The sequence below is a fragment of the Sardina pilchardus genome, chromosome 22 (assembly GCF_963854185.1).
Source record: "Sardina pilchardus chromosome 22, fSarPil1.1, whole genome shotgun sequence".
Classification (NCBI taxonomy): domain Eukaryota; kingdom Metazoa; phylum Chordata; class Actinopteri; order Clupeiformes; family Clupeidae; genus Sardina; species Sardina pilchardus.
In genome coordinates, this window is record NC_085015.1 from 29,372,469 (window position 1) to 29,390,959 (window position 18,491).

Consider the following 18,491-nt stretch of genomic DNA (forward strand, 5'->3'; position numbering starts at 1 on the left):
CCCTCTACAACGTAGCCTATGAAGCCAGTAAAGGTAATGGCGTGAAAAATACCACCGTGTGACACTGTAATGCGGAAAACACGAAGCTGTATCAGCTTATAAGCATCACATTTGATACTGTAATGTAAATTTGTAAATTCCGTGTTGCCTACGTGTATTTAGAACTAGGCCTTCTGCCGACATGAGCAATATGCTGTTTCACCTTGTAGTGGCGCTCGACCTTATTCCAGCCCTCCAGAGTGCGTAGCAGGAAAAGTTGCTTAAGCCATGGCAGAATGCGCGCAAGAGTTGTATATATAAGAAACGCCCAAATGTTGGGGTTACTCCACCCAAAACGTGCAACTCTCTACCACGCGTAAGTGGCCGATTTAAGTGGATGGCAGAATTCACTTAGAGGGAAATGCGCGCAGTTGCGCGTTTTTTTGGACTTACGCACCCTTACACGCATGGGAATTCCCCCCTCATTGAATTCCAATTGAATTTGAATTGAGGTCATAAACAGGATGTACAATTACAATTCGAAGTTGGATTAAAGGAAGTAGAAGTACAAGGAAGGGGGCTGGGAGCATATTTAAGTTCAAAAGGGGAATAGCCTCAAAACTATAGTCTTACTCCTGATAGTCCTAGCAAGAGGACAGCGAAGGATGCCTCCCAGAGGGCAGCCATTCAAAAACTCTGTATATGGGTAGAGTCTTCCAAGATGCAGTTGGCTTTCCTTAGTGTTGCCTTGTCATGCACTGATGTGTAGAGACTGAAGAGGGTGGCCCGCTGTTGATATTTTTTAAGAATCACATCTGTGTTGGAGTCAAAACGCAGTCTGTTATCAGTGCCCAGGTATTTGTACTCCTGTACAACTTCAACTGGTTCCCCCTGTATTGTAGTTGCAGTCCTGCATCCTTCACTGAGGACAGGCCTGTGATCTTGGAAAGAACCAGAAAATAGGGAAAGGAGAACAGTGTCATCAGCAAACTTCTCTAGATGACGATCAGCATGGCGGCTTCTACAGTCATCTGTGTACAAGATAAAAAGCAGTGGTGAGAGGACACAACCCGGGGGTGAGCCAGTGGATGTGTATTTGATGTCAGAGAACCTCTTGTTGACCAGCATCTTCTGTGTTCTTTGGGTGACAAAGTCTGTGATCCACAGAACCAGCTGATGATCCAAGTTGAAACAGTTCATAAGTTTTTAGCCAGCATGTAAGGTTGAATGGTGTTAACGGCAGATGAGAAATCCGCAAATAGGAGTCGGACAAAAGAATTTGGCCTTTCTAGGTGTTCATGGATGGCATCATCAACCCCTCTTTTCGTGCGATATGTAAACTGAACAGGATCCATCTTTGAAGCTGTGGCGTTGACATGAGCTTTCACAACCCTCTCAAAGGTCTTCATAACAAGGGAGGTGGGGGCAATGGGTCTTAGGTCATTCAGGACTAAGGCTGCTCTTCTTGGGAATGGGAATAATTGTGGAGTGTTTCCATGACTGTGGGACAGTGGCAGTAGATAGAGACCTCTGGAATATCTGCTGGAAAACATTTCAGTGTGTAACCGCAGATGTGATCTGGACCAGGGGCTTTCTTGATCTGTGTCCTTCTCAAACATTCCACCACAGACTCAACTGTGATGATGATAGGGTCACTCGGGGTCAAGCTAGTGATGATATCCGCCAACTGAGACTGGTGATCTTTTTCAAACCTGGTGTAAAAAGAGTTAAGCTCATTAGGGAAGGATTCATCACTGCTGCCAGCCACGCACACAGGTCTGAAGTCACGCACAGTGTTGACTGCTACCATTGTCTTAATACCCTGCCAGGCTTCCTAGAGGTTACCTTGTGTACATTTCTGTTTGATCTTACTTTTGTACTTTTGTACATGGCCTGCTTCATCTCTACTGTACTGTATGTTCACTTGTTTCTTCTCCAACATAGATCCAGTGTATACATTTCTTTTTGTTCAGGATAGCCAGGGTTTATTATTGGGAAAGATGGTGATTTCTTTGGTGGGAATGATATTATCTAAACAAAAAGACATTTAAGATGATACACCGTCAACCTGTTCATTTAGGGTGAGATCAGGTTGTAAAAATATGTCCCAAGATGTACACTCAAAACATGTCCATATGCTGCGTTCGAGGGCAATGGGACGAGGGACTTATCCTACCTGAAGTGTACTAGCTCCTACTTTAAAGCGTTCCAGGTAATTGAAGTGGAATGTAAACAAAAAGCATGGACACACTGGGTAACATTGGTTGACAGATAGCGGACGCATAACAGGTAATAATGACAACATTTCAAGCCATAATATGAAAAAACAAGTTGTGTTAAAATTGCAGTGTCTAAAACAACCCTACACGTAGAGAAGTAACGTTTATAGCCTATTCGTTGAAGTTTTATCTCTCACGATGAGTGACTCCATGGGCGCCACCATTAACCTCCAATTTAATTTGGTGGGGTCGGGGTAGGTCGAGCTCCCCCGACTTCGCCAGTAGGAGGTTCCACTTCGACAGGCATTCCAGTGCACTTTTTTTAGTTGGAGGTAGGATCCCAAGTCCCACATCCCTTATGCCGTTGAACGCAGCATTAGTTCATCAATGCTTTCCTCATTCCACTGTTTTATAGATTTGACCACTTTCTCTCTTCTCTTGACAACTGGTCTGTATTCAGGTGCAAGGAGGATAGAACTATGATCAGTAGTTCCAAGAGGAGGGAGGGGTACAGATTAATAAACCCCTGAAATAGAACCATAGCACTTATCAAGAACTCTGTCAAAACGTGTGGCACATGTAATATATTGATGGATTTTCTTGTATATAAACAAGAATAAAACATAGCCTAGTTGAGGAAAATAGTTATTGTGAATATAAACAAGAATAAAATATAGTTGAGGAAACTCTCTTGGTAGATCATATTTTATCTTTTACCTTTATAAGGCATGTACAGACTCTTGCGAATGATGGGTTGTAGAGCACCAGTGGTTGTTGATATAAAGACAGACTCCGTTTCCATGTGCTTTTCCAGTGCTGCATTTGTCTCTATCGAGTCTTAACAGATTGTTGAAGCCATGAATAGAAATTGCATGGTCATCTATGCTACTAAGCCATGTTTCCGTGAACACTATAGAAGCATTTCTATATTCATGTAGTTTATATTAGCTTGAAGCTCATCTATCTTATTCCTTAAAGGGAAATAAGCTCATTTTCCAATCGATATTTACCTTTTCCCGGTTCATCCTGCCATTCTGTGAGTCTGGCGATACAACTTTTAGCTTCAGCCTATAGATCATTGAATCGGATTAGACCATTAGCTTCTCGCCTGCTAGCATCATGCTTAGAAGTGGCTAAGATTTCTGGTAATTTTCCCATTTAAAAAGTGTCTCTTCTCAAGTTAGAAAATGCAATAAGACCAACTGAAAATGAAACCTGGCGTTTTTCTAGGCTGATTTGACATGGAACTACACTGATATCTGAAAATAGTCCCCATAGGCAACAAGCAGTAGCCTAAGTAGTGCGTGATCTCACTGCGCCCATGGTACGTTTGCAACTTCCCTTGATTATTATGCCAGAGGAGAGTGTAGTTCCATGTCAAATCAGCCTAGAAAAACGCCAGGTTTCAATTTCAGTTGGTCATTATCAGTCTGAGCATTATAATACATGGTTACTTTCACCAGAGAGGGTTAAAGCGGAGTAATGAAGGATCTTTGGTTCCACATGTCAGAGACTGATTCAGTGAAGTTACGGTAGCCTAGGCCTAACGTTGGCAGATGGGTCATTCCGTGTCAAATCAGATAAGATTGTTGCTGCACCGTCTCAGATTTTGTTAAAACTTTGTGTATATCATCAATGGGTCCTAAAACCAAGGCCTGTGAAATATTTCTGTGGAAATCATCTGTCTTCATATCTTTTTTAGACCTTGAAATTCTTTCATTTTTACAGCTTGAAAAACACATGCCATGTCTGGGCATTAATATCTTGACAAATATGTTCCCTAGCCTCCCCAAATTTTCTAGGGTGGAAGATCAACTCATAATAAGCATGTGTAAACAGTTTAAAGTCTGTACTAAATGTCTCTTGACTCTCGAAAGGGCCCTCAATTTTGGAAAAACGTGCATTAAGTGTGATATTTAGGGTATTAAAAAAACTGTTTATCTTTTTCACTTGGTATCAGTCACTATTTCCTCTTCAAATACGGCAGTTAATTAATGTTTTCCCACAATTTGAAGTCTCCACGACAAATAACCATGACAATAATAACAATAAAACAAGGCATGTTTGTATTTTGTGTCATTTTCATGTAACTGAAATGCTATGTGGGGTAGGTAGTAGGATCATGAAAATCTATGTGGAAATAGAAAAGTATATGGACATGTAGTGTGTAAAGTTCTAATATTGCATCCAAGCCCCGTTCACAGAATAAATGCATGTAGTTACAGGTGAGACAACATTAACAAAGGATTATATTTCTATAGAAAAGACTCATTGATGGCAGGTGTGTCCCAATAAAAAAGTTTTGAGACCCTCAATATCACTTTTTTTGCATGTTTTTTCAGAAACTAGGGACTTCTGTACAACCAGTGAGACTGTGGTACAAACATTTAATCATTGAATCTTACTGAGAACATGCTTGTCTTCCATTCTATAAAGTTTAGTCAGGCTAGGAATTATACTTTTTAAGATATGAGTACCTTAACATGGCCTCCAAGATAAGGTCATTTAGAGAGTGTAAAAAGGCAAGGGCAAAAAGACAATGAAAACAATAGAATTGAACAAAAATATTTTACAGATTTTAGTTATGGAACCTAAACATTGTGTATACAAACTTTGAAGAAAATCCGAGTCGGTGCTGCAACCATTTTCCTGGATTTTGTCTGATTTGACACGGAATGACCCAGATAGAACATGATTTTATGCGTAGATAGCCTATCCGCTGTGCCACCAGTCTAAACTTTATTTAGATGGTGGCAGTCAGGCTACAGCTAAACTATCTAGGTCTTGGTTGTTACAGATTTTTAGAAACTGTTTACACACATTTTCACAACTCTGTGTCTATTTTTCAAAACTCTACAACATCTTTAAAGCAAACATTCACCTCACATTATACACACTTGGATACAACATACTGTTGCTAAAAATTCAACGCTCTTTTGTCTCTCATGAGCTTAATGGGGGGAATTCTCCCATGCGCGTAAGGGTGCGTAAGTCCAAAAAAATGCGCAACTGCGCGCATTTCCCTCTAAGGGGGGAATTCTCCCATGCGCGTAAGGGTGCGTAAGTCCAAAAAAACGCGCAACTACGCGCATTTCCCTCTAAGCGGATTCTGCCATCCACTTAAGTCGGCCATTTACGCGTGGTAGAGAGTTGCGCGTTTTGGGTGGAGCAACCCCAAAATCTGGGCGTTTCTTATATATACAAGTACAACTCTTGCGCGCATTCTGCAATGGCTTAAGCAACTTTTCCTGCTACGCACTCTGGAGGGCTGGAATAAGGTCGAGCGCCACTACAAGGTGAAACAGCATATTGCTCATGTCGGCAGAAGGCCTAGTTCTAAATACACGTAGGCAACACGGAATTTACAAATTGACATTACAGTATCAAATGTGATGCTTATAAGCTGATACAGCTTCATGTTTTCCGCATTGCTGTGTCACACGGTGGCATTTTTCACGCCATTACCTTCATAGGCTACGTTGTAGAGGGTTAAATAGTGAAATTCCCGTTATAATCACCCACTTTCAGTATTGGAGCTTACCGATTATGCATCTTCAGTTTTAACTTGACGAGAAGTCATAATCCCATAGCATACTTTGTTCGAATCTGTCCGTTTCTTTCCAACTTCACCGAAGTCATCCATAGGCCTACATTTGCTCAGACGTCTGCACTATATAGTGGAGCAGCATAGTTTATTCTCTCGTCTTTTCGTTATGCCAGTCTCTCTACTGTGTTCGAAGCTGCAGATGTCAGTCTACATATTTCTTAGCATAGATAAATTGATATTATGCGAGGCAGCTGTCAGTGAAACCTTTTTGTCGACCGTGAGTTTTTGAATCATAAATCTACACACCTCAAGCACGTCTTGACAAACGTCAAAGCAAAAGTGGAATTTCGTGAAGTAATTTCTTTGCTAAGCTATGTGATGACACACTATTTTACTGTAGGCAGTTCTTTATTCAGTTCACCTTGCATACGTTTTCAAAATCAAAGACTGGTTGGTGTTCTTTCTGGATTTAAATGGCATTCAGAAGGTCAATGAGAAAGTCCACGTTCCACGTTTTCATATCAACCTAAATCACGCCTCTTTCATAAGGCCGCCTTTATTTGGAATTTGCCCTATGTGGGTGTGTCATAAGCTGGGATGGAAGAATGCGCGTAAAACATTGGTGCGCAACAGACACACGTAAAAGGGGAGAATTCCCCCCAATATGTATATTTATATTCAAGAGTCATCTACAAAGAGAAGTTGAAATACACAGTCAAAATGTAAGCAATATTGAAACCAAAAACAGTGTTTTACCCCCAAATAATTTGCTGTATCGATTACAGTATTTTACAGCCATTGAAACTGCTGCCTCTGCTTCCTTGGCCACACCCACGAACTTCAGATGGTAACCAGCCCGGTTCCATGACACACACCACAGCAAAACAATTTAAAACACAGTGCTCAATTTGTGAGAAGGTTCTTTGTTTCATAACTGCCAATGCATATTTTTAAAAAACTTTAGAGTAACGGATCTTCTTAGATCTCTGCAGAGGATAAGGCATTTAGAGTTGTGAGTTTCATATGAAGAGTACATAAAATTCTGCAAGTACACTACTGTAACACAACTCAATGCAAAAACCAGACACAACAGTACTCTTGAAAACATGATCAGGGTGTGAAGTTTTTTTTATTTTCTTCATTCACACCACACACACACACACACACACACACACACACCACAGTCACTGTGCGCATTAGCAACAAGTGTCTTCAATTTGGAGTCGTTGTGTGTAATAAATGATGCCAGGTGTGTTCATTGTGTTCAGTTATTGCTGACTGTGGCAAGCATTTTGCATGAGCTTTCATTTGAGAACATGTTTTGCAACATGTGTTTTAGCAAGGAAAATGTGCTTAGATTTATGAGAACGGAGGATTGTGTTTTGTGAATTGTGTTTTCATGTGAAATGTGTTTATGATATTGAAAAATTATGGCTAGATTTAGTAAATGTGTTTAAACAACTGGTCATTTGGTTTAGAGGATTGGCTTTTGTGTTTTAGCATTTGAGAAAAACTACAAAACTGTGTCGAACATGGTGTCGTTATGGTGTTAGAAGACATGTTTAGAATATTGTGTGACAAGCAAAGATTTAGTGTGAAAATTTCAATTTCAATTTAATTTCACTCATAGAGCGCCAAAACATTACACATGTCTCATAGCGCTTTACAGAGTGTTAAACATTCAAAGAGAGCCCATGAGTAACAGGGGCAAGGAAAAAGAAGGAAGGAAGAAACCTCAGACAGATCCACGACTCAAGGGCCCAACCCATCTGCCTAGGGTCAGTTACAGTAGAGTAAAGTCATTTTGTAGTATCAGAAAGTTCAAATAGTCCAGTGTAGGGAATAAATTGTCCATTATTAATCCATTAGTAATTTCAGAAAGTAATGGGTCGCTAGGATGCGTGGGCCGAGGATCCGGGCGGGGAACCACAGCAGGCAATGGTAGGGCAGTCATAGGGATGACGATGGCAATGGCAGTCATAGGGATGGGACTTCAGGTATGATGAGGGCCAGGCACAAATATGGCTGATGACTGGAAATGGTTGAGAGAGACAGAGGGAGAGGGGAGAAGTACGGCATGACACAAGAGAAGTCCATGACAGCACAATGCTAAAGCAGCATAACTAAGGCATGGTGGAGGGTAGTCAGCACCAGCTCAGGTGTGGTCAGTAGCCACCATGGGACGCATGACTGGGGCACCAGTCACACAAGCCCACAGCAGAGGTGGTCCGTTCCAGTAAGACCCTGAAGTGGTTGAAGTTCCACACTGCACCATACCTAATGGGAAACACTAAAGAGATATGTTTTAAGTCTAGACTTAAAAATAGGGAGGGTGTCTGCTAATCGAATTGAGGGAGGAAGATTATTCCAGAGGAGAGGTGCGAGGTAACAAAAAGCTCTGCCTCCTACTGTAGTTTTTGAAATTCTTGGAGTTACAAGAAGTCCAGTATTTTGTGATCGTAAGGGTCTAGGTGGATTATATGGGACTAGAAGATCTTTAATATATTCGGGTGCCCTGCCATTTATGGCTTTGTATGTTAGAAGTAGAATTTTGAAGTCAATGCGACTTTTAACAGATAACCAATGTAGAGATGCTAGGATGGGGGAAATATGTTCATATTTTTTGGTCCAAGTGAGTGTGCGAGCAGCTGCGTTTTGTATAAGCTGTAAGCTTTTTGACAGGTATTATTGCAGCCAGCGTATAGCGCATTACAATAGTCTAGCCTGGAAGTGACAAAAGCGTGGATTAATTTTTCAGCGTCTGGTAAGGATAAGGACTTCCTTATCTTTGAAATGTTCCTTAACAGTTGAAAAAAAAACCTAACGTTATTTTCATTCAAGTAGCAAGTATCCCTGGCTTGATAATGATATTTGTTTTAGTCAGAAATCCTTCGTTTTGGCCCCAGCCGTGGCGCAACTGGCTGGGGCACCTGCACCGCACGCCGGCGACCCGGGTTCGATTCCCGCCCCGTGGTCCCTTCCGGATCCGATCCCAGCTCTCTCTCCCACTTGCTTCCTGTCATTCTCTCTACTGTCCTGTCCAATTAAAGGCAAAAAAAAGCCCAAAAAAATAACCTTAAAAAAAATAAATAAAAATCCTTCGGTTTGTTACAGTTTTTCTCGATTGTTAACACACATTTTCTGAAAACATGCCTCATACTCTCAGAACTCTACACACAAATCCAAAACAACACACACAATGGGCAAAACCCTGCAATTCTCCTGCAAAATTGACATTGTTTTTGACACTTTACCTTCAAAACAATGTAATTTCTCCTCAAAATGCTCTTTTGTTCTCAAGAGACACACACAAACCATCATATATCAAGACATTTATAAGGACCAGTTGAACACTGATGTGCTCAGTGTAAAACACTGCAATGAATTGAAAACACTTCTTCTCCATTCATCATAATGACATGGGCCTTTTTTTGTTCAGTGTTACCCTACAAACAGTACTACAAACAGTAGATAAGCTGATACAGTAAGTTGATATGCTTACCCTATCAATATTTTTAAATATCTCATTGTTTTCTATTATTTTTCTTTGTATTTGCCGTAATGTTATGGTGTTTTCTTCTAGGGCAATGCTCATGATTTCAGTTTCCTGTTCAGGAGACGCCCTTGTGTTGGTAATCCTTCAGCTGCCAAACAAATAGTAAAATACTGTAAACTGTGTAGGAATACAAAGTAGGAATACTTTCCCCAAATACTTGAAACATACTCTATTTTTACAGGCCTACAGAACAGCCCACAGGCAAGAAGAAGCTCAGCGATAACAGTAGGCTACGATGCACATTCATGCACTGTAATCTATGTGTACATTTCCACTAATCGGCCTGTAGATGGTGGTGTTGAGTCTGTTTGTGACGCATAAGCACACACACACACACACACACACACACACACACGCACGCACACACACCCACACATAAACACGTACTCACACACACACACACACACGCACAAGCGGAGACGCCATGCATGCACACACACACGCGCACAAATTATTTTAAAGCTTGGCTTCACACAGTATGTCATATTGGAGAAACTCAGTTCACTCAATTTAGAATTAATCTTCTGTTGGCTATTCTTTTTTTGTTGTTGAGATTTTTGTTTAATGATCAAGATTATCTTTTTTCAAGCATTGAGAACTATTTTAATTGAAGCCCTTTCTTGATTTGTGTGTGAACATCTGAGTGAGAGTTTGTGAGTTTATGAATGAGATAGAGACAGAGATAAATATTTTAAATATTTTAATTTTTACCTGCACAAAGTATGTGAGAGAGGAAAACACAAATGCCAATATATGACGTAACCAGCTGTGTTAATTACACTGTTAACCCTAATCCCCAAGATGCCCTGTATTTTCTCTGGTTAGAAAGAGATAATCAGATTTCTGCTTTTAATCAGACAAAATGTTAGGTATTAAGGCAGGTGTTCAAGATAAGTACCACTTTGTGTGAATTACCTGCAAAAAATAGGTCAATGTGACCTCAGTCATACACAATATCTAGACCCTTTTTTAATGAAGTGTTTTTCCCATCATCTATCAGTGCCAGTGTAACTGAAATTAATGCTTATGGATGTAAGCGTGTTGTGTGTTTATGTTGGACAATAGTGTACAGTTACTACTTTACAGTTAATGTTTTTCACTGCTGGTTTGTGAATTGTGAAAGACTATTCCCTGTGGATTAATTATTCCATTGGTTTCCAGCATTGTCTGTACAACACAGCTATCACCAACAGATGTTGGATTTGACATTAAAAGGCATTGGATGAGGGTTGAGCGAGGGCCTGGGAAACTGAGCATGTGGGGTAGAGTTAAATTAGGAATAAATAGGCTGTCATCTCCAGATCCACTTTTGGTCATTTAACAGTGGACATGTGTCACTGAGTGTGAGTGTTGTTTGGTCATAATATGTAATAAAAAAACAATGGGAATGTCCTCTCCCATTTCATTTCAAAACCAGATACACTTTAAGGATGTAGAAAAACACAGGCACATCATTTTGGATGGGATTTGGGATTGGGATGTCAGTTTTGGATCTTTCAACATCACACTCCCTCCTCCAGGTGATATGGCAGAGGCTGAGCTTACCCCTCCTCCTGCTTCTATCTGCCACTCAAGAAGCCAACTGCGCTTGAGTGTTCCCCCATCCTGTGCACAGTAAGCATGTTGGTAACTATCCTGCCCCATGTGTGGAGGATAGCTGGACTAGGCAGAATGTCATATTTAGCCAGGTTAAAAATCAGACCAATTCAACACCAGTGACAGGCATAGCCTTTGCATTAACGCCCAAATCATCGGTCCAGCCTACCCAATCAGGGATCGGTGCAGCCTACCCAATCAAATTGATCAGGGATTGGTACAGCCTACCCAATCATATTGATCAGGGATCGGTACAGCCTACCCAATCATATTGATCAGGGATCGGTGCAGCCTACCCAATCATATTGATCAGGGATTCCTAACATTACTTAGCTACTTCGCCGGAACTTAATAAACTCACAATAAACAGCATCTGCAATCAAGACAACATGACTACGTCTCCATACACACCACATTCCGGTTTTATTCAGCATAATTATTACAAGTGATATTATTATTATATTCCGATTATGTGTGAGTCATGACTCTTTTAACAGGAATATAGGCATGTAAACACATTCATAATAAAAAAAAAAAGCTACAGCACAACGATGACGATGTTTAAGCAACACTCCGAAGCTTGTATTTTGGTTAAGAACCAAACCATTTTTCTTCAAATCCACACACCTATCACTACTGAAAAATGTAAGGTTAATTGATCAAATGTTATTTTTAAGTATTACTGTAAATCACTCTACATGTCATCTGGTAATTGATACAACTGGCTCACATGTTTTTTCCGGTCAGAGGCGCTAGGGGGAAGCGAAACAGCCGTCATTCAACCCGAAATAAGTCAAATAACCATTCCAATGACTCCGAAGCTGATTAGTTAAGGCACATTAAGCTAAAAAAAAACTTGCATATGTCATCTTTAAAGTAAAGGGATATCAAGTGCTCTGAATAATCCAGTATAAGATTGTGTTTGTCACTGTTGAATATGTGAAAGAACTGTCCTACATCAATTCCTTTTGTGTGTGTGCTTTTTCTGTAATAATGTGTATTCCTTTTTGTTCAAATTGTCTTTTTTATTAATCAACAAATGGCTAAGGTAAACTATTCCTCCTTATCGCTAATGCTCAGCAGATTATCACCACTAATGGGAATTGTTTCATCTACACAAATTCTTCATTTGTTTTATGTCAGCTTTATCATAGGTCAGTTGCTGCTACCCGACCTGAAAGCATGTGGTTTTCCAATTACATGCCTGACTGATATTATCCATTATCATAATAGACAGCTTTTGTGTGTGCTATAAGCAAAGGTGTCATGTTGTTGTGGCGAGTTAGGTGCTGTGTCCACCAAACGCGTTTTTTGCGCCGACGGCGACAATTTTCAATGTTAAGTCTATGTAGCTCGGCGCTCACAGCGCTGAGCGCCCTCGGCGAAAAAAAAAGTCGGCGCCGACCGTTTTTTGTCGCAGCGCTCAGAGCGCTCAAAGTTGAAATCTGTTCAACTTTTAGAACAGCGCCGGGCTCGTCAATGGCACTTCTCGTTATAAACTGTCACTGGTTTTGGTAACTTAGCAACAATAAACACTTATCGAAGCGCCGAGAGGAGGAGGTTTTGGGCGCTCTGGCTGTAAAAAACGCATTTGGTGGACACAGCACCTTAATGGGACAGCACTGTCAACCTGTTCAGAGCTTTTACTAATTTCTTCAAAATGACATGATTTAAGGATCTGCAAAAGTAAGAACAAATTTATAAACAAGGAAGTATAATGGCAAGGGGATATGGACACTTTTTTAACAACCTTAGAGCCATCAAAGTCTTGCGCCCCCCTGTGATATTTCATTTTGATATTTAAGGTCTTATAAAGGGATTAAATATTAAATGAATGAATATATCTGAACTAAGAAAAAATACTTATTTAATACTTAACTTAATAAGTTATTGCTGTTATATTTTTGTGTGCATACAAAGGTAAGGAAAGAAAATACTATTAAATAGCGATTCACTTTTCACTTGTCACACACCTTTTTCTCTGACTGCACGTCTCTCTGGAGCGCCGCTTGCACAGGTAATCAGCTGACCGAGTTTCGTCATAGGCGGAGAAATTTAAAATAGCAAAGATGGTGGCTGACAAAGGAATGAAATGGCTAGACCATGCCAACAAATGTTGTCATTGGTGGAATAATTTGCTAGTTTTTCTTGCGGATTGGATGAATGGACTAAATTGCGTAAGGCAGTGATGCCAGGGTTATGGCCCGCGGACCCGGCCCGACTGTATGTCACATTCAGCCCGCAGGTGATAAGGGGATGCAGAGATGGCCGAGCTCATGCAGGGTAAAGGGAAGCCTGTGGCGGAATGGGACAACCCAGAATGGTTTCAGTGGACTTTACTGAACATCTAAATGTGTTGATCACTATGCAGGACTGCAACAAACAGGTCACAGAGTATTATGATAGTGTTTGTGCTTTTCAAATTTAACTGGCGTTATGGGAGACACAGCTCTCCAAGCCCAATGCAGCCCACTTCCCCAGTCTAAAATCTCAGCCTATCAATCATCAGAGTATGGACAAGTACGCAAACTTGATTTCTGGACTCAGGCATGAGTTTGACAATCGATTCACAGTTTTTGAACTGATAGAACTGCAGTGTTACACACCAAAACTACACATCTGTTGCAATCAAATCATTTTATCAATCCTTGCCACCACAGTACCCAATGTTCATGGCCTTTGTAGGTAAAATACTTTGTATATTTGGGACAACATATTTATGTGAGCAGGCCTTTTCATTAATGAATATCAATAAATCGAAAGTGTGCAATCGCCTGACGCATGGATATCTGACTGATGATATGAAAATAGCCACTGCCCAGAAACTGTCCCCCGATATGGACAAGCTGGTGAAAGTTAAAAGGTGTCTGACTTCAACAAGATGTATACATTTACAGTTTAAATGTAGGCTACTTGCATGGATAGGGAAATGTTAGGCTATGTTTATAGAGGGTATAAATTGTCTCCTGTTTTAGGCTATGCAATTGTAGGCATCATTGTGAGGCTATTTTGGTGACAATGCAATTTCTTTTTGATGTGTAGGTCTTCTAGCCTAGTTGCAGCTGAACTTTAGCCCCGCCCACAACATGGGAGGGAAGTTCGGTCTGGACTTGTTCCATTGTGGCCAGGGGGTCAAGACCATGGGTGACTTTCATGTAACGATTTATCGGTCCTTCCTTCCTCCCTCGATCCTCGCCCCGGTCATAGCCCCTCCTACTAGTGCATTTTGCGAAGGAAACGACGAAGGAATGAGCGGAGGATGGAGGAACGAAGCTCGATGAACTGCGCAAATGAGACGTCCTCGACTGCGTACATACCATTTAGCAAACGTGCAACGCCTGTGTAGGGCGGATTAGAAAGACGCGCCGACATCTGTATGCAACTCGTCAGCTCTTCTGCAGATAAAAAAGGACATTCACAACATTGTGTTTTGAACTCAACACATAGGCCTAACGCATAATTAAAAAATCACTACCTGTAGGTCCGATGATGCTTTTTTTGTGCAGATACACACAATGTTTCAATGGCAAATGTTGATAAGGACGTTCAATGAAGTTATTGTTCGTTAGGCTACATTTATGTTTCTTCATGAGCCCCTAACATAATCCCACTATAGCTTTTAGCATCAACTTCACACGCCATAAATAACAGAAACATTTCTATATTTCAGTTAACAGTCGAAAAAAACAAAAAAACCTTAAGAACGGTCTTAAGATGTAGAAAACCCTCGTAAGTGCGTTTATCCATCGTTATCGGGAAACGCACCCCAGAAGAAGCTATTATAGGCTAATTCGTTCCTCTGTTTGGTCAGGTCTATCCAATGAGTACAGAGCCATCCCCCCGCCCTGTATCTGTTGAAACATGCCCCATAATCACAGCCCAATGGATCAGTTTCAGACTCACATCCTGACTAGAATGTATGAGTGTGACATCGTCAGGCTATAGGCCTTCATGAAAAAATAGCCTACCTATCCATGTGTTCAGTCAGTGTTTGGCCATTTCAGTCCGAAAGTGTAATCCGGCTCCCTGAGATCTCACTTGAAAAAATCTGTCCCCTGGCATCCCTGGAAAAAAATCTGATCCATGGCATCCCTGGATTAAACTAAACAGTAGGAAACACGAGACAAGGAAAAGCAGCATAGCCTGCAAGTGCAAACAGAAATGTAACGTGTGAAGTTATTGGAATGGAAATAAATGTAACCACCATAATCATACTTTTGAAAACAACAGACACTATATTGCCAAAAGTATTGGGTCACCTGTCTTGATTCCCACATGAACTTCAGTCACATCCTATTCATAATCCATAGGGTTTAATATGATGCTGGTCCACTTTTTGTAGCTATAACAGCTTCAATTCTTCTGGGAAGGCTTTCCACAAGGTTTAGGAGTGTGTTTATGGGCATTTTTGACCATTCCTCCAAAAGCGCATTTGTGAGGTCACACACTGATGTTGGATGAGGAGACTGGCTCTCAGTCTGCACTCTAATTCACCTCAAAGGTGTTCTGTTGGGTTGAGGTCAGGACTCTGTGCAGGCCAGTCAAGTTTATCCACACCTTGGCCCCTTAGTTCCAGTGAAGAGAACTCTGAATGGTACAGTATTAACTAATAGATTTCGGACAATTCCATGCCTTTGTGGGAACAGTTTGGATACACACTTCCTGTTTTAACATGATGTACACCAGTGCACAAAGGAAGGTCCATAAAGACATGGATCTCAGAGTTTGGTGTGGATGAACTTGACTTGCCTGCACCAGAGTGCTGACCCGATAAAACACTTTTGGGATGAACTAGAGCGGAAACTGAGAGCCAGACTCCTCGCTCTCCTCGCTCACAAATGCACTTAGAAGAATGGCCAACAATTCCCATAAACACACTTCTAAACCTTATGGAAAGCCTTCACAAAAAAGTCGAAGCTGTTACAGTTGCAAAGGGACCCAATAGTTTTGGCAATATAGTGTACTTGTGAAACAAATGTAGTCGATTTAGTAAGGGAGTTTGTTGGTTCATAGGGTAGGCTAAGCAATAGTCTACATTAGCAAAGTTACCTTTGACAAGGCTGGCATATTATCATCAAGAGGTGTGCTACTCGTCCCTTCAGATTGCTTTGCATTGAGGTGATGCCTCAGACTTCACAAACTCCTATGGTAGGCAACAGAAATTTCTTACTGCAGATATAGTAGATTGATGTTTTTTTTCCTTCTTTTTTCCCCAACGCAGGCTAAATATTTAATTTAAAGCAGTGCTTTCTCGTCTGCTTCCTTCAGTCACTATAGCCAGACTGCACTGGGTTTTACGTCACTACGAAATGTCAATAATCTGCATAAATTTGTTTAATGCGTTATTCTTTCTGTAATTAATTAATCTAAATGAACACATTATTTTGACAGCCCTATTTTTTACATACACGTTTATGTTATCACAAGCACACAGGCGATGTTGTTGCATCTAGTATCCCATATATTATGTTCTCTCATTAACTCCAATGCAAATTAGGGTCAATAAACGTAATTCCTACCGATATCGTAGGAGTAAATAATAACAGAAAACACAACGAATCAATAGGACCACTCAATATATTACCACTTTGCCGGTCGTTGACCGTGAAAGATACGCTCAAAAGCTTAATTCAATTAAAATAAAAACATGTCCCTTCAGTCTCCCGAGTAGCCTGCTAGCAGTAGCAATAACCCCACTCAGTGGCCAGTGTCATACCCGGACATACTCGTATCTCATTGAGTCTCCAGTTAAATAACTAAATTGTTTTCCTGTATTTTTGGCCTCATATTTGAATTTTAATGTAGTGAAGTTGACTCGCAGGCTCAGATCGTTAGATAATTCCAAGATATGATAATTTCTGTCATATAAGTGTTAGCCTAGATTTCCGTTTTCTTTGGTCTGATTAATTTTTGGTGTAGCCTATGTTAGGGGTTCTTAGCTTTGTGATTGGTACACCCAACCACGCAGCAACTTTTCGGCATATCTGTCTACCGTGAACAACACCGGTTCACTTGTTCTGAGGGATTGTTTTCCCCTCAAAAGGGGCGTGGCGCAAACAACCTGCTCTGTGTGACGCAGGTCCAGTCTAACGTATTTGAAAAAATGCCCAGATCTGTTCATTGGGCGCCACGGATGTCAATCAAATGCGCATAGCTCATCCAAACACGGTCTCACACCCAACTCGTCGGAAAATTCTCGGGGAAAACCATCCAGAAAACCCGCGATATGTAAGGCCAAAATTTAACTTTTTCAATTTATAGACGAAACCGGAAACAGCAAATGTTATGATATCGCGGTTATTTCTGGATGGTTTTTCCCGATAATTTTCCGCTGCCTTCTTACGTCTACATTTGACGCCAAAGGATTTACATTGATGTCTATGGCAGCCCTTGGCGTTGCATATGAACGCGCGGGGGCACTTTCGGCTTCCGATATTGACACCAGGGGGCTTGACCGTGCGTCCTCGTTCGACGAATTGGGTGTGAGACCGTGTTACAACCAGGGGGTCAGGATTTGACTGATTAGCTTCGCCGATTAGCAAGGCACTTCCTCGTCGCCATTTTCCAGAAATACATCATGTCCGGTGCCCGATTTCTCCTCATGCTGATTGGTGACTGTTCCACTCTCAGCTCATGCACGAGCTTAGTGTGGGCACGAGCTCTCCTTCTGTACCTTACGTCAATCAGTAACCTGGCACTTAATTGGCTAAGTAAAACGGCACCGGAAACAAGCCCCTTGAAACGCCATGTTGAAGCCTGAAAAAATCGTTCAATTTTGGCACTTTTCACTAGCCTAGCATTCCCATTGAAATGAATGGGGGCGGGACTTGTTCACTTTCTCCAGTTCTTATAATACCTCCATGGTTACAACACAACACATCATGGTCTTGCTTTCTCCCCTGTTCTGTGATTGGTCACCAACATCGAAAATGTGGGTGTTAGTTTCCAGACTGCCTTATACTGCATTCACGTGCTATGGAAAAGATGATATTTTCCATTTGTGAACTGGTAGTCACCAGTGTGTTGTGTTCAAGTGCTTTGTTGCCGTACTGATAGGAAATGAGTAAATTGCCTGTCGCTCATCACTAGCTAGCATATCGCTCTGGGTAGGCAACACCAAACCATAACAGCTTTTTAAAAATGTACACTGAGTGTTAAAGCATTATATTACAATTGTCAATGACACAACATTGTATATGGCTACAAAACATATCTGCTAACAAAATGTTTAGTAGTAAACAATGCTATCATTCACAACTCTTCCGTTGCTCTCCGCCATGTTGAAAATGTCAAAGGTTATCTCATCTCGGCAACTCGTCCATCAAAATATTCTACGAGTTGCCCAGTGGAAAATACCACATGAGATGGTGTTCATGTGCATTTTTGACCTCGGCTTTTGGTATTTACCATAATTACCATAGCACATGAAGGCACCTTACCCCCCCAGCAAAATCACGTTGAAAAGTCGTTGAAAAGATGTCTTGTCAAGTCGTCGAAACAACGGCCCAGTTTGGTTTAAAAGTGAAAGGTTAGATGACGTCTTTTCATGGTCGTTGAAAAGACGTCTATGGAAAGACGCCTTTTCAACGTTTAT

General features: G+C 41.0%; 1 protein-coding gene across 1 annotated transcript in view; it reads right to left on the reverse strand.

Moving 5' to 3' along the window:
- nme2a (NME/NM23 nucleoside diphosphate kinase 2a) overlaps positions 1-5,849 on the reverse strand; it is a 31,175-nt gene extending 25,326 nt beyond the window's left edge. The window contains exon 1 of the mRNA XM_062526049.1: positions 5,740-5,849. Coding sequence (XP_062382033.1) covers positions 5,740-5,750 — 11 coding nt within the window. The 5' untranslated portion in view covers positions 5,751-5,849. The remainder of the gene's footprint in view (positions 1-5,739) is intronic.
- Positions 5,850-18,491: the final 12,642 nt, after the last annotated feature.